Source organism: Amblyomma americanum, chromosome 4 (assembly GCF_052857255.1).
Source record: "Amblyomma americanum isolate KBUSLIRL-KWMA chromosome 4, ASM5285725v1, whole genome shotgun sequence".
Lineage (NCBI taxonomy): Eukaryota > Metazoa > Arthropoda > Arachnida > Ixodida > Ixodidae > Amblyomma > Amblyomma americanum.
In genome coordinates, this window is record NC_135500.1 from 165,259,340 (window position 1) to 165,281,513 (window position 22,174).

General features: G+C 49.9%; 1 protein-coding gene across 1 annotated transcript in view; it reads right to left on the reverse strand.

Annotated features, from left to right (window-relative positions):
• btv (dynein cytoplasmic heavy chain beethoven) overlaps window positions 1–22,174 on the reverse strand; it is a 97,217-nt gene that overhangs the window by 9,809 nt on the left and 65,234 nt on the right. Inside the window, exons 45-66 of the mRNA XM_077663964.1 lie at window positions 20,891–21,027; window positions 19,854–20,054; window positions 19,234–19,371; window positions 19,039–19,168; window positions 18,185–18,329; window positions 16,861–16,984; window positions 16,149–16,270; window positions 15,481–15,985; window positions 14,938–15,030; window positions 13,788–13,911; window positions 12,969–13,132; window positions 12,222–12,395; window positions 10,862–11,077; window positions 7,207–7,362; window positions 6,197–6,304; window positions 4,889–5,096; window positions 4,031–4,170; window positions 3,504–3,635; window positions 3,325–3,435; window positions 2,328–2,480; window positions 1,310–1,609; window positions 320–532 (exon numbers count right to left, since the gene is read on the reverse strand). Coding sequence (XP_077520090.1) covers window positions 320–532; window positions 1,310–1,609; window positions 2,328–2,480; window positions 3,325–3,435; window positions 3,504–3,635; window positions 4,031–4,170; window positions 4,889–5,096; window positions 6,197–6,304; window positions 7,207–7,362; window positions 10,862–11,077; window positions 12,222–12,395; window positions 12,969–13,132; window positions 13,788–13,911; window positions 14,938–15,030; window positions 15,481–15,985; window positions 16,149–16,270; window positions 16,861–16,984; window positions 18,185–18,329; window positions 19,039–19,168; window positions 19,234–19,371; window positions 19,854–20,054; window positions 20,891–21,027 — 3,794 coding nt within the window. The remainder of the gene's footprint in view (window positions 1–319; window positions 533–1,309; window positions 1,610–2,327; window positions 2,481–3,324; window positions 3,436–3,503; window positions 3,636–4,030; window positions 4,171–4,888; window positions 5,097–6,196; window positions 6,305–7,206; window positions 7,363–10,861; window positions 11,078–12,221; window positions 12,396–12,968; window positions 13,133–13,787; window positions 13,912–14,937; window positions 15,031–15,480; window positions 15,986–16,148; window positions 16,271–16,860; window positions 16,985–18,184; window positions 18,330–19,038; window positions 19,169–19,233; window positions 19,372–19,853; window positions 20,055–20,890; window positions 21,028–22,174) is intronic.

The following is a 22,174-nucleotide window of genomic DNA, read 5'->3' on the forward strand; positions in this document are numbered from 1 at the left end:
ATTTTGCAATTCGTGTATTGCTGGGGCTGTCTCTTACTGATACCACTAACTTGTGTTGTTTCTTCTCGTTAGAACCTTTGCTCCCCAGCCTTCCTCCCCTCCTCTTAAACATCGCCTCCTCCTTCACCTCCCCCTCCCCCCTTTTAAACATCGCCGGACTTTTTTGGGTAAAGCGAGGCGAACCCCAGTATCTTCCGTTGTTCCGGCAACGATTTAGGATCGTTGTTCCGATGATCCGGCAGATTTAGGCGTAACAAGTCTGGTCACTACTGGGCCATTTAGGTTCGATGACGTCCCCACGTTCCCGGGAGGCACGCACCTGGTGCAGACTTTTCCAGAGACTGAGCAGTGGTGCCAGCTGGTCTGCTCCGGTAGCCTGGCGAGATCCGCCGACCCCGGCCTGTAGCCGGCGCAGCTGAGCCACCAGGGATACGGCGCCTAGCCGTTGCACCGACCCTTCCACGTTGGCCGCCAGCCCGAGGTAGCCGCCGGGCTCATCGTCAGGAAGCTGCTCGATAAGCTGCACGTGCGCCTGCAGGTGCCCGCAGATCGCGCTATCAATTTCTTTGCCCGGCATTTGCGGTCCTGCCATGAAGGCCTTTCCAGAAACGCTTACAGTGGTGCCGAGAACATGGAATAACGACGAACTTTGGTGAAAACTTTGGAAACCAAACCTTGCAATTCTTTTTCCTTTTGTGTAAAAGTGTTAAAGAAAGGCACAACTTTCTTGGCGCTGCAAGCCTCTCAAAGTCACTAAGATATGCAAGACCTGATGCGCCAGCAGAATCTGGAGATCTAGATCGCGGCTGGCGAGTCAGTCCTTCCATCGGTGAATCCGGTTAAAAGAAGGAGGAAAGTTAGACTGGGCAGTGTGCTGGCATGTGCTCTACGCTGGCGAGTATCTTAGGAAAATTAGAACAGACGTGTAGTTCTTGTTAGGTAGGAGAAAGAAAAGGAATACTGGAGGGATGTGTTTCCATGACAAGCAGATTACAAGCCTTGTCAAAAGTGCGTATGCTTATTCGCGTCTGACTGGGGCAATGTGTGTGTGGCAGGGGCGGGTCACACTACTTTGGGGGTTAGGGTGCGGCGTCCCCCCCCCCCCCTAGCTCCTTTTATAATTTCGCCACTGACGTGTGGTCAGTAAACATATGACGCTTCTGACGCTAGAGGCCGTATTAGCGGCGAGAGGCACAGTGTAGAACATTGCAGTTCAGAACTGCAGAGCACCAAGATTTACAAACGCTGCTCAGGGACTGGCCACGTCAAGCTCGAAGACGCCTGCGCACACTTTCCACTAGGAGTATACCTGGAAGCTAGTGGACGATGGCACGCGGACACCCTGGACCAAGTACGCTGGCTCCTGGCGGTCCGTGCCTGGCAGAGTGCTGCGGTCGAAGTACTGGCGCACATAGGCGCCCAGCACCCGCCGGTCGAACGGGTCATCCAGGTGTGCCCCGTATATGGACAGCTCGAGCAGACCCCGGAGTGTTTCCCAAGGGCCCGGACCACCGCTTCCGCCGCCGCCTCCTCCTCCGCAGAGTCGCCGTACGGCATCCACGCCGGCTCGGAGGTCTGCCTCGCTGAACTCGTAGTGCTTGGTCCAGCCCTTGGGCGGCCACATAAAACACAGGAAGAGCTGTGCTGGGCTCCGGCCACACATCGCAGAAGCTTAATACACACAATCACTATGATAATTACTTAAATGAGGCGTCAGGAACGTGATATGAGCTTATTCTGATGGTCACATATCTACAGGTCGTAATGAATTCGTGTAATTGCTTGAACTGACGTACCAGTGGTCCCTCGTACCTTTGCTGTGTGCATACGCTCTCTGACACGCTTTTGACGCTGTACAGAACCCGGAAGAGTTAACGGCCGCTCAGCTCTTGCAAGCGCGGGCATCGAAACAACTGATCAAAAACACGATAGAACTGCGTCTCTATGCTACGGCTTACGGTTATTTGAAACCAAAAGTAATTTCAAGAAGATATGGTTTTTCCACAGTAACATAAGTAACACAGCATGGGAGAGGCCTTTGTCTTGCAATGGAAGTAGTCAGGCTGATGATGATGCATAGTGTGGTACGGTATGGTATGCGGGGCTTAACGTTCCGAGCAGCCTAGTCCTTAGCCACTGAGCCATGATGGCGGGTATTACCAGGTATCACTAGGTACGTATAAGCCAGACAAAGCGGGAGGCAGCCACAGCGAGAGCCAGACCTCGGTAGAAGTGGCCGTTAACTATGCATATGCTAATTTTGTTACTCAAGCGGTGACGGGTGCAGCCATCAAGGACTCGGCAAATAGCGAAACCGGATTTCATACCTGGGGTACATAGGCGAGCCTCTCCTGAATAATCGCGTGCAGCCAGGCCAGAGCAAAGTGGGCCTGCGCGCAGAGCAGGCTGGTGCCGTTCAGCGCCGAGGGTCCCCAGGCGTCGTACGTGCGTCGCATGCTCCTGCGCACGCCGGCAGGCGGCTGCGTGCAGCAGAGAAAAACTCAGGTCCTCGCCCATCTAAGAGCTGCCGGCTAGCCCAGCTGCTCACTGATCTTACCCTAACATGGCGCCAGTAAACCGTCACCCGTTAATCAACCAACAGTGGTCGGCGCATTGCGCATTCGAGCTTAGCACAAATAAAGACTAGACGCCGGCTACAGGACACTGTATTAGTCGCTCGTGCTGCGCTAATAATAATTGGTTTTTGGGGAAAGTAAATGGCGCAGAATCTGTCTCATATATCTTTGGACACCTGAACCGCGCCGTAAGGGAAGGGATAAAGGTGGAAGTGAAAGAAAGGAAGAATAGGTGCCGTAGTGGAGGGCTCTGGAATAATTTCTACCACCTGGGGATCTTTAACGTGCACTGACATCGCACAGCACACGGGCGCCTTAGCGTTTTTCCTCCATAAAAACGCAGCCGCGGCGGTCGGGTTCGAACCCGGGAACTCCGGATCAGTAGTCGAGCGCCCTAACCACTGAGCCACCGCGGCGGGGCAAAGCTCTTCCACCTTTTGGGTACATATAGCCATTCCCCTAAAGATGACACCGCTTAGCAAATATGAAGAATTGCAGTTCTTCATATTTGCAAAACGGTGTCCCCTTTTGAGGAATTACTACGATATAGGTGGCGTAACCGGTTGCCGAGACGCTTTACTTGGTTGGTTCTGTTGCCAATAGGTACGACCTGGTAACGTTAAGAAAGGTAACATTAAACTCTACGAGAAAGACGAACAGACAGAAATGCGCGGATAGGGGAAAGCGCAAGCGTGGATGCTAAACCCATTTCATTCACTACATGTACGTAATCGTGGGGCATACATGCCTCGTACACGACTGTAATGCAGGCCTTGAGCAGCGCACTCGGAATGGCCGGGTGAGCCTCGGTGCTCAGACAGAGCCGGAAGTCGGGGTGCCGTTCGAGACGTGCCAGTTCCTGCAATCACGCACAGTGTGTCGGTATGTTGCCGCCCCATCACAGCGTGCACAGCCGTTCCCACAGACCTGCGCTAGGGAGGGCAGCCACTGGGTTGCCAGGTGCAGGTTGGCGAGCCAAAGCCAGGTGCCTTGTTGGGCACATTGCCGCAGCGCCTCCTGAGCTGCCTGCTGCTGTTGTGCTCCCCGGCCCATGAAGACCTGCACCCGTCGACAATCCGCGCGTCAAAGCTGTGATGGTACCGCAGCATTTGAGTCGCGCCACTAGAAAACTGGAAAAATTTTGAGGGGATTGCTTAAGCTTAACGCTTCCAGTGGACAATCGAGCTTCATCAATTTCCGGTCCAGCGACTTACATTATGTGTCATTGTTTTCTGTTTTGTTTTCTTGTTTTTTGCTATTGTCTGGTGCTCTAGAAATGTGTAATACGGAGGCATGATTTTGCAGCGATGACTGCGTGAAGTAATTTCTTCAGGATAAACGATCCAGAGGATGGGCACCGGGTAGACAGGAGAGGTGTGCGAATTTTACTTTATATCGCCCATCAATGGCGCCATTCCATGCAGTTCAATGGTTTCAGCGCGGAAGCAGCAGACCTGCTGTAGCCGTCCCTGGGCAGCATCGCGCAGCTCCTGGCCGGGGTCCGCTCCTGGCGCCGTTACCAGCAGCAGCGGCTGGCCTGTGTCCTGCAGTAGCCTCTGCAGGGGCACAGCCGCGGGACTGAGACCGTGCAGTCCTGCATGCGAACGCAGTGGCGTCTATACTGCACGCAGTTATCAAACGTCTCACAGGGTGTGGGAAGACGTTTACTACGGACATTACAATAGTACAGAAGCTGACACTGCGACAGTTGGTTTAACATGGTAAAATTCAGTTTAGGCTACACTGAAATAGTTACCGTACACGGGAACCGTAAATGCACGCGATGGCTTTGCAGCTAGCTCATTGTGGCCCCAAAGTAAGCAGTATTGCGTGAATGCATAAGAAAAAGAAGAACCCCTCACGCAATAAACAGGACGGTCTACTGCGATAAAGAGCTGCTTTGGGCGCGCTTTAGTAGTTACTGAGAAACAGCTTTCGGAACCGCTTTGGTATTTCCGTGCAAACTGTGTTCTAACCATCTGGTCGCATCTCTTTCGTAACCGCTTTGGTAACTTCATACCCTGAATACTGAAGGCAATTAAAAATGTCAAGACGACTCAATCATAACAGTTTCAACTGCAATGGTTAGTGCCTTGAGTGACATATCGAAAAAAAGCTTGGTTTCATTGTTAGAAAAACAAAAACAGGAACAAAGAATATTTATGCCTGCCTGCCTGAAATATTGCACTACCTTCGAGAGAGTAAAGGCCTGGAGGGAGCAAAGAGGGGGAAGTAATTCATCCGGTGCTGTGCTCTTTATTACAATCCTTTCTAATGCGCTAGACACCATGACGCTACACGACTACGCTCACCTAAGGCGTGGCAGGCGAAGCGGCCGAGCGCCGACAGAGCCCGATCGGGCCTTAGGCTCTGCACCAGCAGAGCCTGCTGGAACGGGCTCAGGCAGCGGGTCGCGTGTTCGGGCAGGTGCTCTTCGCAGCGACCGCTCTTGGCAAACGAATGCCAGAGGGAGGCATCTTCGAGACGCAGTGCAGCCCACACCTCGGAGCCCAGTGTGGCCTGTGCGATCAACACAGATGCTATTGAAACCATGTTTAGCACCCAGCCATCATTCGAACAAACTTCTCTTACTTCTTACGGCCACTCCCCAGAGCAATCTAACGAATGTTTCGACAACATGCAAACTCCTTACGAAATAATTCTCGAGCATCAGGTGACCGGCTTCTTTGCTTGTGCAGGATTTCACCCACTATGTCTTCGTTCCCCCTTTCTTTATGTCATATGTGTCCTCAACTCCCAAGGCTTGATGTCAGACCAGATTTTTTCATTTTTTTCCCTATTTCTTTCTCTGTAAAACGTGCTTTGCATGCACGACATTTGAGCGTTGCAAGCGGCCTAACCTCGTACTCAGCGCACTTGAGCTGCGTTGAAACTAGCTTCAAACGCGCCGGTGTTACTGAGTGAAAGGCAACGCCGCTAATAGTTAAAGGAACCTTGAGGACAGCTCCATCTAATTATTGTTCTCAGTAAAAATTGATTCTGTGTTTTTTTTTCCTGGGTACCTTAACGGTTGTGGGGCAGCAAAAATTCCATCTTGGGGGTGAGAAAATTGAATTTAAAATTTTCCTGCCCTTCGATCAAACTGATGACGTCCGCACCGGGAAGGGTAGTTTCCTTCGTTTTGAAGTAAAAGGCCGTGCAGCATATTCTCTGGGATCAGCGCCCAAAGTTCAATGTCAACGCACCCAGTTTACTTTCGAAATCGACCGTTGTGGCGACATCAATATTTTGTTTGCTTGCTTCTTTTAGTTTGTTAAAGCTGAATTTTTAGTGAGCCTGGTCTCTTTATCTTTAGAATGCAGTAGTTTATCGCTCATGCCAACTTGTTTTGATTGGAATGCTGGTGCAGGAAGGAGGCTTTACCTTAATACAAGACATGCAAACGCATGCACGCTGACACTCTTCTACATTCGTACATCCATGCATGTGATATAATTAAGCGCTACTGCAGTGCACCTTGTCTACAAAATTATGCACTCAGCTCTTTTTTAATGACAGCCACTACTTCAATTTATAGTGCGTTTTAACATTGTTGGGACGCCTCCCCTAAATACTACTCTACGCTTCAAGCACGCGATTGCCCGCTGCGGCACACTCACCTTGAGCTGAGACAGCGCGGCCGACCGGTCCTCTATGAGCCAACTGGGCCGCTGTTCGGGCTGTGTCGCCGCTTCCTTCACAAGGGTGCCAGTCAGTGCTTCCCATTCCTAGAAGCGAGAGGGAACGCCGCGCGTCAGCTCTGAAATCGCCTCCCGAATCCGAGGTGGATGCTCTACCACAAAGCCACCGCCTGTTCAAGCTCGAGTGACAGCATTCGAGGGCGCAGGCTCCTTTCCCAAGCCATTCACCCTGGAAAGCCAAGCACTATGCTTGAGGATAACCTTGTACCCATTCTAATAAACAGGTGGGTGGCCGGCAGGCAGTGGGGGTAGAACCCACTCACTCCCGAACCCGAGGTGGATGCTCCACCGTAGAAGATTTCTCCGGGCCTTGTGCTCGACTCTTTTGGGACGAAATTCTTAGAAAAGGGCATTTCGTCACCTACTCCTCCCTCGATGGAGAATCTATCCGCGAGGAACCGAAATCCGCCTTGTGCGGTAAAGCCCATTGTGGCCCCTTTTTACACAAGGTGAGATCAAAGACCCATTTTCTAAGCATTTCACTCTTATGAAGCCGAGCACCACGACAAGGTAAAGTTTGTACCTATTGTATCACCGGAGGGTACCCGGCGGCACTGGGGAACGAACCCCATGCCTTCCGCATGCGGGGCGGATGCTTAAACCACTAGGTCACCACTTGTAGCTTATCAAACAGTTGTTACACGATGTTGAAGAACGTGCTGATTTACGTGCATAAGTTGGTGTGAAAAGATGTGTCATGGTAGTTTCCTCGGCAAACGCGTTTTTGTCATAGACACACTGTTTCATCCTTCGCACAGTGAGAATATGTGTGCCACCTCAACATGAAAAGGAGAGGGGCAAAGAAAAAAAAAGGGGGCGGGAGAGATTATTCCAAGTGGACCGTTTTTACACCAGTCTTCACTCCATGCTTCGTTCTAGTCGAAGCAATAAATAACGACACATCTGCCATTAGATGGACGTGTACTTACATTCTCCTTAAAGAGCTCGGGTCGCTGACCATGAATCAGGTGCAGGGCGAAGGTCAGATGGTCCTTCTTGAACAAGGACCGTGCCGCGTGCTCGTAGACATGGTGCACAAGAGTACGTTCGGCCAACTTGAGATCCTTCTTCTTGCCATTAGTAGCCTGGAAGTTGGCGTACGACAATAAGACTGCCTGCATGAAGCTAGAAATTCTATGCTATTTTATTTATTTTACAATGTTATCTATTTGTACCACTGCGTTATTTGGTATACTTTTTGTGTGTATTAAGTTTTTTATTATTTCATGCAAAATCTACTCGTTTTCGGGCGTCTGGTTACAATATCAACGCAGGTACGTGCATAGCTGTGGATAAAAAAAAAAACTAGACATTTACACAGTGTCAGGTAATGCACTGAACTCAACGGGAACTTGTTGCATCTTTGCTTGATAGTTGACGAATACAAAGAGCACATGCTATGTCCGACGCCGACGCAGGGGAGCGAAAGAACTGACATAGAGGGCGCGCGCCATTCACGCACACACATGAGTGCCGTCCGGAAGGGGAAATTATATGTTTTTCTTCATCGGACCGCTGACAGAATAGAAACAGTAAATTATTACACTGAGAAAGTAGACCTCCCCTCCACACGTCCCCCCCCCCCCCCCCCTACACATACACACACACTCCGCACGTAATGCGATAGCAACACAGACGGCACCTCTTTTACGGCCACACAACAACAGCCGGCGCTGCGAGTTCCCCTGCCAACTGCCGCTCTCAGTACAAAGCTATGCGTCATCAGCGGCGGAAGGTGTCCCATAAACTCCTCTTTATGCAAAATTTGAAGAGTTAATCACGAGTGTGCCTCCTCGTCCTTGCAGTTCGAGTTTTTGATGTGCCGGTGATTTTTCCTACTTCACTCTTCCTGTACGCTTATCTTCGGAGTTACCGCGCTTGCGAAGAATTCGCCATTACATGTCTTGTTAGCCGGCGAAAATCTTCATCATTATTGGAAGCATACTGCACGAGCCTCTCAAGAGGCTTTGGCATGAGTTGGGAAACAATACACATTTCACACACAATGGCCGTTCCTAAGTTTGATGAACCAAACATTTACATCGCATCTGCACAAAAGAATAACCGGAAATGGAAAAACAGTATACAGCTACAATTTGTAGCAAAAAAAGAAACACAGAATGAGTCCAAGCGAAGTACAGTACTTTAGGCATAGTTAAATATGCCAAAATTCAATAATGTTTATACCGGGTGTCCCAGCTAACTTGAGCCAAGGGTTAAAAAATAAATTATTAGAGGCAGGCGATTGACACCAGTTGTATATCGGTGACAGCCACCTTGCGCACCACAGTCAATTTTTTTTGTTTCACAATTAATTAATAGTTTAATTAGATTAATTATTTAAATGAATAAATATTGACTTTACACAACAAATTGCATTCGAAGAGTTGTCGAGCACCTTGAGAAACATCCATTCCATCATTTACCACAAGCAAGTCCTCACGTGCGTCTTTTTTCCCAAGCTCCAAAGAAAGCCCGCGAAATACAAAATAAACCACGTGACTAACGAACTTGCGCGCCACGATCGTGCTGCTCTCAAGCGTGGTTTCAGCAAACGAAATCGCCTGCAGCCTTGACTCGACGGCCCCGCAGCAGCGGTAGGCCGATATGTTGGCGGTGGTTTCTCGTCTGCGTCAGCCAGTGGCACACATGACGGTGCGAGTTGCCATTGCCAACATATCGGCCTGCCGTGCTGCGGGGCCGTCGAGTCAAGGCTGCAGCGATTTCGTTCGCTCAAACCACGCTTGAGGGCATCACGATCGTGGCGCGCAAGTGCGTCAGTCACGTGGTTTATTTTGTATTTCACGGGCTCTCTTTGGACCTGGGAAAAAAGACTCATGCGAGAATTTCCTTATCGTAAAAGGTGGAATGGGGGTTTCGGAAGGTGCTCGACCACTCATCAAATGCAATTTGTCATCTAAGGTCAATATTTATTAATTTAGGTAATTAAACTTAATTAACTTATTGATTATTTGATATACAAAAAATTGCCTGTGCTGCGTAATATGGCTGCAACCAATATGCAACTGGTTTCACTCGCCTGCCTCTAATAAGTGATTTTTTAACACTTGGCTCTAGTTAGCTGGGACGCCCGGTATAATGTATGCATGCATGTTATATGCAGTTATATGTTTACGGTCAGCTTGGCGCACAAACAATGTTTTGAATATGAAGTTTAAAGGCTCTCAAGCTTCAGCTTTTGTGCACTCTAGTCAACTTTTTTTTTCTCGTAACTGTTTAGCTTAACTGTTTAGCCACAAGCAGCCACTGCAATTCAAACACGATGTCGCTTTAACAATTCTAGTTTTCTCTTTAATCAACCTGTCCTCGCCACAACAGCATTACTACTACTATTACTGTTACTAATATTATCACTGCTATTATGACTTACCCGTGGTACAGCAGTGGAACGGGGAGTCCACCTCTTTGGACTCATCTACTATCTGCTATTATGACTGCCCAAAAAGGGCTCGCTGAATATAGCCTTACGGAAATGAGCTTCGCCACGTGTGCTCATTGTAAAGTGCAAGCCCCTGTTCTCTAGGACAGCTCGTTGCACACTCACACAGGTTCGCGTTCTTCGACGTACTCGAAGTAAATATCAAGCTACACAAATAGGAGGACGACACACCTTCGCGTCGTTATCCGCACCTGCGTCAGGAAGACGCGAAGGCACGTGATTCATCTGCATGTGGAGTTGAGCCTTTATTCATTCGCACTTGCGAGTCGCGGAGGCCGCAAACATCATGACCAAGAAAGGGCGGTAGCAAATGGTCGCTTATAGAGCTTCTGAAGTTTTTTTTTTTTTCAGAATGCCGCAATCTTGCTCTCCTTGTCACTGGATTTGAAAGTTACATGGCTGCCGCTGTCTAACGTTCCCAGCTCAACAGTCACGTATGCGGTGTGTTGTGTATCTCATTGAAATCACTTACAATCACTTGTATTAATGATGCCTTCGCGGCGGCGTTATTTTAAGTGATAAATGAACTGCATGGCTGGCACAGCTTGCTTCGGAGATTTCTGATACCGGAGATACTTGGAAAAAAAAACAGAAAGAAAAGAATTTCCGTAAATCGTTTAAGGTGTACTTTGTGCATGTATGCCAGTTCTACAGGAGAGCCTAGGGGCTTTGGAAGTTAGCCCCTTAATGAGAATTCCTCGCAAATTTAGGTGCTTGCTATTCTGGCAACACTGGGCAGCGGCAGCTACATTTCTTTCATGCCCTGCAGCGCGAGAAAAAAAAGGAACGCGGCACTGGATTCGCTTAGGCTGAAAAGCGATAGTTATGGGACAGTCAATCGAATTGCCTCGCTCCAGACTCCAGTCGCTAAGACTCTGATCCAAGCAATGTCACTTCAGGTCGTGACGTGGCGATGACAAGGCGCTTGTTCGACATGCGGCTTTGATTGGCGGCCACGTAAATCCCGGTAGAATTCGTTCCAAACGAGAGTCTACGTGATAGTGACTCGCATGTCGCGCTTGCCAGTGCGAATGTCGACAGCTGAGAGCTGCTGCTATACTTGGTCGCGAGCCCTGTCGCCCGACCTCCGCGTCTAGAAAGTTTGAATGCATACGACGACGCACCTGCAGGCGCAACGCTCGGCGAAAGAGGTCCACCAGTCCGGCCATGCCCCAGCGGTAGGTGGGAGCCAGCCGCACCATGGGTTCGAGCAGGCCCACGAGGCGCGCCCCGAGCCTGGCCACGGGCTCATACACGGCGCGCTCCTGCTCCAGCGACGCCTGCAGCCGCTGCGCCTCCGCTAGGGACGCCTCAGCACGCGCCCCGCTCGCCTTGGCTTCCTGCATAGACACCCGAGTTCTTTTGTCGAAGATTCACAGAGGCTCCCTGTAACGGCTCTCGCCGTGAAAGGAGGAAAACGGGTTGGTGAATAATAATAATAATAATAATAATAATTGATTTTGGGGGAAAGGAAATGGCGCAGTATCTGTCTCATATATCGTTGGACACCTGAACCGCGCCGTAAGGGAAGGGATAAAGGAGAGAGTGAAAGAAGAAAGGAAGAAAGAGGTGTCGTAGTGGAGGGCTCTGGAATAATTTCGGCCACCTGGGGATCTTTAACGTGCACTGACATCGCACAGCACAGGGGCGCCTTAGCGTTTTGCCTCCATAAAAACGCAGCCGCCACGGTCGGGTTCAAACCCGGGAACTCCGGATCAGTAGTCGAGCACCTTAATAGGTTGGTGCCGACCGCATAAACTGCAACCTGTTCGTCGGCCGCGTGAAAGACGCCCAACGGAATTAAAATGAACAGGGTGGAGAAATAGGGAGACGCATAAAAGGCAGGAAAAGACATGAGAAAGAATAGCAGGGAGTAGTGCAAGCTATTTAGAACCTATTTTCAAGTAAGCAGATTTGCGCAAGCGCGCAAAAAAAGTAATACGCAAAAGACCTATACACATATAAGTCTCCTGTCGCAGTCTTATACTATACTTCAGAGTTCACACGAAAACGTAAGCACAGGGACACGTCGCGCACGTGCGATGCGCTCTGACAGTTTACATGCGGTTCAATGATTTGCCTTCTGTAAGTTAGCACTTTAATCGAGCTAATTACTACAGTTCAGTCTTGCGCCCTTTGCCGCAACGACCCTTAATTCACTGGCGTTTCACCGCGCGTTTCAGGCATAACCATTACAAAAAGGCTCTATACATTCAGGACCGCCGCACAGAATTCCCCCGCGACCAAAAAGTAGTCCGTTGTTAAAACTTTTCTTATTCCTTAAACTAGAAGCTAATGAAAAGAAAAAATTATAAGCTATAGAATTTTGATGCCTGGCGTCTTTAGTATAGTCAAAAGTTTTAAAAACTGATTTCGTGTACTGTTGTGCCTGGCTAGCGGAGTAATACAGGATGCCACGGACGGTGGCCCAGTGTTACGAACTGCATATTTTTTGTTTCCTAATGTAGGGGCGCAGCCACGTGCCTGCAATGCCTGTCGCAGCTCCTGGTTGTGCAGGAAGTCTCCCGAGAGAAGCAGTTCCAACAGGCGAGCGTCCAGCTCGGCAAGCTGCAGCCGCAGCGCGTCGGCCTCGTGCAACAGCTGCTGCCGACGTTCCTCCAGTTCGGGACGCTCCTCCTGCAACGCCACCTGCAGCAGCTGCATGTGCAGAAAAGAGGAGACCCGAAAATGTGCCATTCCTACGCCAATTTATTGTCTCGCGCATTCAAGCAATGGCTCCATTTTGCTTCCAGTCGTTCTTGGCTGATTCTATTTTCAGTGCTTATTCCGTCTCGTGCGCATATACAGGACGTCTCATTTTATTCAATATAGATTTTTCATCCTAGACTTATGTAACAACAAATCACTGCTTTCGAAGTTAGCGTATCAAGACAGCCAAATGTCTCGCTCAAGCATGTTTGAGATTATTAATTGAGTAATTGCCGAATATGTTAGGATTAATACTGTTAATTTTGTGCTTGATTTTGATTTTGTACTGGTAAATAAAACACGCTCTGTATTTACCATCTTCACATACTAAGGATTCCTCCCTAATTTGTGTAATTTCCGAAACTAGGTGCCTTTAGGCGCAAATGGAGAAAGCGATCAACAGTTGATCATCATATCTTCCAAACAAAGTGCGACTGCAAAGAAACGAGGTCACCAAGTGAATTGCATGCGTTGCATTCCACTTGCGTTGCCAACGGTGTGTAAGTCCTGCGTGCCACGCACCTGGTCGCATAGGCCGGCTTCTGTGGTGCTGAAGTCTAGAGTTCGCACCAGGGTGGCCGCGTACGGAGGCAACGCGGCCTCGGAGTCCTGGCTCAGCAGGAAAAGGCGGAAATCGTCGCTATAGTCCACCGCCTTGTCGCCAATGTTCACCACCTGCCTGGACCCTGCAGAAGAAGAGAAAGCCGCGCGATCACATTGTCAGGGTTGCACAGCAGTCACCGCAACCATGGAGGTTTGGCGCTGATACGCTGAGGCCAGCAATATCTCCAGAAAGGTTATTTTTAGGAACTTCCTTCTTGCCTGATATTTCGCGCCGGACCAAACACTGGATGTTTTGGAAAAGCCTTGGACAGAGTGAAGTGCACTTTGAAAGTTGGCCTAAAAAAAGAAGTCGCTTGGCCAAGACTTGTTAGGGTCATGGGCTCGTTTGGAAATCAGCAAGAGGCCAACATTTACTGAAGCGATTATGCAGCAAGCGAAGCGTTTTAAGTGGGGTGCAATATATAAGTTATTTTCTGGGGTAACATAGGTTAGATGCATTAGTCCTGCACCGGGCGAAACCTGGATAATAATGAAGTGGTGTGCAGTGGTGGCTTAAGCAAGAATGCGTTACAAAAGGAAATGAATACAATGAGCGGCGTTCATTTTTTTATTTTACTTGTTTTTCACTTTCGTCGAAGTCTCTACTTCCGTAACCCAACTCCAGTAGGCCGCCATAACGTTCCCTAATCATGGAATCACTTCCATTGAGACACAGCAAAATAATGCTGTTAAGAACTGGGTCAAAGTGAACAGCAGTGCGTGTAAGGGAAAACTAACCTTGAGTGACCAAGTCCCTTCGCAGGAGGGGATATAGGACTGGGTCAATCTCCTGCGCGTCCAGTACAAGCAGGGCCTTTCCCAACCGTACCGAAAGCTCCAGCGTTGTCAGGAAGGCGGAGTCCTGGCGAGGACGCCATAGAGCGTTGTCTTTTTTGCCACACCACCACACACAAAGATCATGGTCTTCGTTGACAAAAACGCGAGGACATTGAAGCCGACATACACCACTTACTATGAGACTGCCCAGCTCTCAAGACTACAAGGATCCGATACCTGAAGGTAGCGGGTCTTTCACCGAGAAATCCTGCTTCATATATTACCTTGACGAATGGACTGTCGTCCATTCCATCGCTCACTACTGCACTTCATAAAATCAGCTAACAATTTTCCAATACTTTTATCATTACTGCAACCTTCATCACACTTTCACTCATTGAGGCCCTTAGGCGATAAATCTCGCTTAAATAAAAGCTAGTTACTGATGTACCGTCCATTGGGAATGACGTGCGGTACAAGAGGAAGGATTTCCAGCCTGAAGTAGCCATCTCCACGTTCGCGCTTTTAACGCCTACGTAAGCAAGAGGGTGAACCGCGCAGCAGCCTGTTAAGACCGTCGTCGTCGTTCATGACTGTAAGAGGAATGGGGTCTTTAAACACGATGCTGATGCCTGCAGTGACTACCGCGCAAAGCACACGTAAATGCGTACGTTTGGAGGGCGATTTTTTATTAGTATATGAATGTTGTTTGTTGGAATATTGCCCAGTCATGAATGCACCGTTTGTCAGTCATGTTGCAGGGAGCCTGCCACATGAGCCTTTACATTTTCAACTCAGAGCGGCCTCAAGGCGAACACAGTTATTTGGCGGTACACGCAGCATCTCGGTGGGGCAATTTCGAAGTAACTCCTCAGCCTCATGCTGCAAAACATCTCAGGCGGCCGCTATACAAGCGTGAAGGCCGGCCGGACAGACGTACACAAAATAATTGTGTAGCGTTCCCTTTTTCTGATATCACGCTTAACTGTTCCCGGATGGAGAGTACGTTGGAGATGATTCTTCTGAAAGACTGGGGTCAACTCAGCGATTCATCGCGGCACCTTTGTCCACAGTCTCATGTGAGTGCCTCGCAAAGAAACGCATGTGATACCTGTTGCGTGATCAGTTGTGGGTCCTTAAGGTGGCACTGGAGCCAGCGGCTGGCCTGACCTGACGGGTCGATGATGAAGGGCCGCTGGGGCAACTGCACACAGAAAACGTACGGTGGTTTTACTCGTGTGCCGGTGCACTCAAGCTGATATGAAATCCACGGGTACACATTTTCTTTATAGCCACAGTGTTAATTATTTAATTATGAATTAGTATTTCGGTGCTTCGTTTATTTAGTTGGATTCAAATAGAAACGAGGGGCAACTTACCACATTTTTTTTTATATACTTTGTTCAGCTTTGCAGGAATCTCCAGTCTTATTTCCAAATTCGCCACTGATCGACGGTAAAGGCTTGGCACTATGATATATAAAAGATTTCGGTTATCGTACGCCTTCATAGAGGAAAAAAAGTACCTCTAGAGCCCTTACTGTCACTGAACGTTTATTCCGGGAATGTTCCACGATTTCTGATTTCTACGAATACGCCTCAACAGGTAGCGTCCAATACGCCCCTCCGCACAAACGAGGAGCTAGGCCACTCACGGGCAGCCTCAGCAGGGCGGCGTTTTCAGTGGAGAGCCTGTCCGGCGGCAGGCCCTGCGCTCTCCAGGCGAGCTGCTCCTTCTCGGAGCAGAGCAGGTGCGTCAGCTCTGCGGCGCCCTCGCGCTGCTGCTGCTGCTGCTGCTGCTGCAGTTCGGGCAACAGGCGGCGCCATCGGTGCAGCAACCGCGAGCGGGCCTCCTCACGCGACGCCGGCAGCGCAGCCAGGTAGGCGGCGCAGGCCGAGGCCAGCAGGCAGCGCTGGGCCAGCGGTTGCGCCTCGAGCGCCGCCAGTCGTCGCGACCAGCGCGCGTGCTCGGCCTCCAGCTGGGCCAGCAGGTCTTGAGCCGAGGCGAGCCGGGCGTCGGACTCGCGCAAGCCCAGCTCGATGCGTGCCGCCTCGCGGGTGCACTCTCCCAGCCGCTCCCGCAGCTCGCACACCCGCTCGTCGACGCCGGCCAGCGCAGAGCCCAACTTGCCCAGGCGCTGCTCGGCGCCAGACAGTTTGCTGCAAGACAGAGTAACGGCTTGAGCAAGTCGGGTCATCAGTCTAAACATTAAGTGCAGCGCGAACAAACCCGTTGACAAGGAAAGGCACACATGGATGTCCCGGCTTGTGTGCGTGCGGATATTTCGAACGACGTGTTGCGTCAATCTCGGGTACGACTCACCGCTGCAGCTCCGCCTGTTCCGCTTCCAGAGGGCCGATCTTGTGTAGGACATCGGCGTATTGGACGTTGGCCTGCACCCATGCGGCCAGCGGTGCAGCAGCTGCCGAAGCACGCTTGGCGTTCTGCAAGAATGGCGAACGCCTTTGTTCAGGGGGATATATACTTACAATGCACGCACGGTGCTGCTGATGAGAAAGCTGGCTGGTTTATTGGAAAGATCGAGAGGCCAATTGAGAATGCGTGCTCAAGTTGATACGAGGGGGTGGGGAATGGGGAGATGAAATGAGGGTGACGTGGCAAGTAAATCGAGCCATAAGGCGTAATGATGATGTTGGGAACGATGGTAAGCAGGAAGAGTTAGGAAGTGTTGACCTCCGCCCGTTCAGATTTTGGTGTCGCCGCGAACCGGGAGCCAACAGCTGCAGAGCCAGTATGATTGCGGCGTGACGTTCCTGTCATATTCGTTGCGTGTAAATAGGGCGGAAGTAAAAATTTGCAATGCGCAGCAACACACTGGAAGTTTCGGTTAAGGGTGTATCAGTGTTGTTAATAAGCCACATATTATGCATTGGCACTAGTATCAAATTTTAGTACTCCAACAGAGTATTAAAAAATGAAGAGTGAGTTGTTGAGGCGCGATCGAAGATCCTGCAAACTAAAGTAACATTTTTATTTTCCCCTGAAAAATACAGTGAAGTGAGCAGAAGCTCACCTTTGCGTCAAAGGAAGCAGCATTCGTTCGGAGCAGTTCCTGGACGCTACTCTTGATCTCGGGGGTCACGGAGCGGGCATTGAAGCTCATGATTTCTTCTTTGACGCCTCGCCTCGCCAGGAAGCTGTGTGTGTACCGACCCATCGTTAGTACTTTTCGAGCCGGCTCTTCTTATCGATGCGGGTTTCCACTTCGGTAATGAACAATTTCTGTTTGCTTAAAGTTTTAGTTCACACATCACACAGTGTTCCTTTTTTTTGCAGCAATAGCTACATATATGTGTCCTCCTGCCAGATCATGCCTCATCGGCGTCGTCAGCATACGCCGCACCCCGGTAGCTGCACCATACAACCTGCACAACCGTCTCGCTAAGCCGCGAGGTGAACGTGAGGCGCAGGACCCACTAATGCGCCATAAGACCCTAACACTTAGTCCAACCCTATCACCCCTATCTCCCACACCCACAGCCATTGACTGTTTACTGAACCCGGCTATTGCAATACTGTCAATGCTTCACTCCCTCACCGTCCTAAATATGTGCGGTTTATGAATGTGTGGGAGTGTGTGCCCCCACTTAAACACCCTTACTACCCCATTGCTGCCCATAAGCCCATATTCCTAACCCTCCGAATGGCATCAGCATTTCCCCCACCTCCAGCTCCGTACCCTCTCCCTCTCGCCTTTTTCCCTTGCTGGGCCGGTCACGCTGGACGCCCGCCTTCTATGGGTGGATTGATAAGCGACCGTCCGTCACGCCCGTGCCCCTCCACAATTCGTGACTAGTTACTGTATGCGGCATACTCAGTCCTTTCAGCAAAAAGCATTCACTAAACCTTAGCCTTCGCTCTAATGCGAGTGTAGCGGCACAAAAGCAATACACATCTGCGCCTGTGCCCAGAGCTACTAAACATTGCGACTGACGTCAGCGTTTTGCACCACTCCAGCTATCGCTGAAGTTCGCATCACCACAAGGGCAAACGTCCGGTGAATCTTTCTGAAGAAACACTTATCACCCTGTATAATCCTTTTCTTTGAATTAAACAGCGCTACATATTTAGACGAATACATAGAAAGACGGGACAGGCGTCGTCTAAATATGTAGCGCTGTTTAATTTCAAGAAAAGAAAATGCATCAGCAACTATCCCTCGACGTTTTTTTTAAAGAAACCATTGTATCGTTCAGTATTGATGAAATCACTGCGCAAAATTTCTATATTGTATAAATAAATAGGGAGCCGAAAATATTTTCCCTTTCACCCTGCATACCTGACAGCATCTGAGTAGCTACTTAACAATTCGCCGCAGATTGAGTAACAAACGGCACCTCTTCATGCTGACCCATGATGTGTCGAAGATCCCCATGAGCCGCAGAACGCCCTCCAGTATGTCTCTGATGACGTCGGGGGGCGCCCGTAGCGAGCGGATCTCTGACAGGGCGTCCGACCGTATGCTCCCCACGGCCTGTTGAGCTGCATTGCGGGCGTGTAAGCTCTTCACAGGACAGACGTAATAAGAAAACAGAGTATAATAATACATCTCATTTGAAAGACAGGCACTCGCAACCGCAAGACAAGTTTCAGAACCATGTATCCTAACTCTGCAGACATTGCGATTTCGGCATTGAACGCAAATAGAAATAATTCAACAATTTTTAACGCAGTGCCGAAAGAACGTGATGTGCGGTGTCGCTTACTGCGAAATTTGGCAGTCATTTGTGCAACTAGCTGGAACGAATCGGGGCAGGTCAGCAATGACCAGGATAATTCGACCAGTTTGCCTTCAGGACCGTAAAGAGAGAATAGTAAGTTCACAGACCTTGTTCAATGATAATGCAAAGTGTAGATAAAAATAATGCCCTCATTTCACACATTTCCTTAAAATTTTAACGTATAGAAAAGCTACGTTATGATGCTGGACTTCCATCTTACAGTTCAGATAAGTGACGGAATATGCGTAAGCTGTGTACTGCTGCTGAAATCTCGCGCCACAATGACGGATTGACCGGTGGCCGTCTTGGGAGATGCGATCATATACACATAAGCTTGGCGGTTCCTTGCGGCAAAAATGGTGGTGCACACAGTTTCGCTTAACACACCAAGTTACTCTGTCTAGTGAGCGTTACCCGCCACTTACGCGACGCCAACAGTGACGCACGCGGTGTGCGGCAGCTGTACCCACCGTTCTTCACGAGCGGTTCAATCTGGGCCAGCTCGCGGTCGATCTGCTGCTTGCGCTCCTTGATGCGCTCGCTCTCGTGGCGCATCGTGGAACGCAGCTGCTCCATCTCGGCCTTCTGCTCACTGGTGCTCTGCGAGGACGCTCACCGTCAGCCGACGTGCTAAAACTAACGCTCGGGCACGCCTCGGGTCTTACGGTCATGCTGCTTGTTATCTGCTGCAGAGCCGTGTCGGCCTCCTCTTGTTTCTTCGCGAGCAGTTTGCGTTGCACGGCCGCCTCTGCCTCCAGCTTGGAGACAGCCTCCTTGGCCTCGTTCAGCTTGCTTATGCCCAGCTGAAGAGAGAGTAGCCAGCTCTTGACACAACAGTTATCTTCTGATACAATTGCAGGAACACATATGACGTCTGCACTGAGTAAAATGAATTCCCCATTGAACAGTATATGACGTCCCCCCATGAGGCTCATTTCAGGTCTGCAGAATCCTCTTCAGGTATTGAGAACTCTGCGAATCAGATAACTGTTTTCGAAGTAAACCCACTACAGCAGACAACATTCGGAGCCGAGTGGCAAAAGACTACGTGGTACCGTACATGCCCACTGCCTACCCTCGTCTAATTTCGTGTCTTTGTCGTCGAAGTAGATATCAATGAAAGTTACCGTATCACAATATTTGGGCACCCACCAACAACTGTCCTTATACAGAACCCTCGATTACTGCAATATATGACAAACGCTTTACACGGCATCAATCTTAGCAGCCAAACGATGTAAATAAAAATACAAAGATGCTTCGCTAGTGATGGCACATGTCCCACCTGCAGATGCTTCTTGGACTCCTCCATCTCTGCCTTTTGCTGGGCGAAGATGTCGCGGAAGGCGCACACCATGGTGATGTAGTGGCTGGGGCCGACCGCCAGGCCGCCGGAGCAGCACGCCTCGTGCAGCTGGACGAACAGCGCGGCGTCGGGCGCTCCCTGACTGCCCACGCTGCTCGCATCCAACACCAGGGCGGGCAGCTGCATGCAACAAAAGCGCAACATCGGAATGGACACGTCAGCGCTCCTCTGTTTTCCCTTTCCGTTGGCATCGAGTAGACGAACGTCTTAATTCCTCCGATTCATATGTTTTAAATGCTTATTAGCTAAGCGCTGGTCCACGAAGGGATCAGTCTTGACGCCGCACTAATCTTACCTTACTATGGTACGCTTCGTTTTACAGGCGTGAGGAAAGGGTACATTCAACACAAAGACATTTAGCTGTTACTTTTTTTTGTTAAATAGAGTTTTTCTTGCTTTCCCTGATGTATGAGCTAACAGCGCATTTTAGTGACACCCTTTTAAAGACGCTCTCTAGGGCATTGTCCGAAGGCATTTGTTGCACGTTAAACCACCGTCCGACAGTACGCCATGTGTACTTCCCAGCAATTCCGCCCGATACTTCTCATAGGCAATTCTGTGCATTATCTGTCTTTCTGCATGTGTGTTATATTCTAAGACTCAACAAAAGGCTTTTCTGCGGCGTGTGCGGTCCTGGGAGTGGATGCTTTGCGGGAGAAAGGAAGCAGGGAGAAGGGGGTGGGGTACATTATTGCTAATATTATGGCAGGACTAATAAAAAATGGCTTAAAAATAAAAGTGCACCGACCCGAGCTATGTACATTATTGCTATCATATATTCTTCCCAGGTTAGGGTTAAATGTCTGGGAGTTATTTGTTTTTCTTTACGTGACATCACGGAGCATGAACTGAGGCTACGAGGCACTGTTATACTTGTGCCGCTGCGCGAGGGAGAGCATGGCGTGTTCGTAGCAGCAGCGCTAGGTTCTCTCCGTTTCGGGGCACGGGGCACGTACCTGCTTGTAGCTGTCCCTGCTCCATGAGGCGAGCCAGTGCACGCTGCAACCCCGGCGAAGCCAAGGGTGGCGCTCCGCGTGGCGCTCGACGAACGACGCGTCCAGCACCAGGGCCACGTGAAGGTTCCTCCGCACACCTGCCAGTTCGCATCGACGCAAACCACCAACCACACATAAGAACGCTCTCCTTCAAGGCGAAAGTCGTTATTGGCGAAGCAACCCAGAGGAGGCGCGTGTGTTCGCTTGATAACATCCAAGGCTTGGGAAGAGAAGAGTCGTGAAGAGGGAAGCCAAAAAGAGTTGGTTATGAGAAAAGGCGCTGTGAATATTTCACTCCTGATGGGCACCTCAGCCACGTCGTGAGAGAAGGAAAGAATCAGGGATTAATGAAGGAAGAACGAGGCGCCATAGTGGAAGGCTGTTAATAATTCTGACCACCTGGGATTTTTTAACATTGCATAGATCCTAGGGACTTTTGCTCATTTCGCCTCAATCGAAACATGGCCGCTGCGGCCGCTGTTTCATCTGGCTCCCTTATGGTCAATAGCAAAAAGCCGCCGAAAACGTAACGCCGAATTCCACCCCGTGTCCCCGTGCGGAGCATCTGGGTGCCGTAAAATACCCTGGCACGGAGGTACAGATGTTTCAGTGCATACGTATAACTCTGGCACAAAACCGGTCATGAACAACTGCAAGTTGTCGCACTAGGTATTTTCCAATTTAGCGACACGCCTAAGTTATCTGATGCGTCCTGAGTGTGGTTCAGTATCTAGGCTGTTCTTGCTGTTTCTTTTCAGGACTGCGCAAGGAACGATGAATTATTTTTATCGTAACCGCAGCCATAGATTCAAGTACAGCCCTGAGCGTTGTTGTGGGTGAGTGAATAAACTTTTATTGTCCAACAGAAAAGGCTTCCTCCCCTCCCCCTCCCCTACTCCCGGCGCTAAGGCCAAGGGGGTTGGGGCGCCGCCTAGACGCAGGCCGGGAGGTCTTGTTCCCTGGCGGCGTCTTCGGCTAGTCAGACGAGGTGGAGCTGGAACTCAGGGTCCGGGCTTCGCAGCTGGGTCTCTTTTTTTATTATCTATATTATATGCCCTTCCGGGAGTATGGGGGAATTCTCAAATTATATGGTCGAGCGACCCTCTCAACCCGCAGCTTATACACTTATCTCTAACGTCCGGTAAAATATGGTTTACCAGGACCGTCTATAAGAATGCGTATTATCCACTCAACTGCCTGCGTATTATTTAATGAGAGATCTGGCGGGGGTGCCAGTTTTCTATG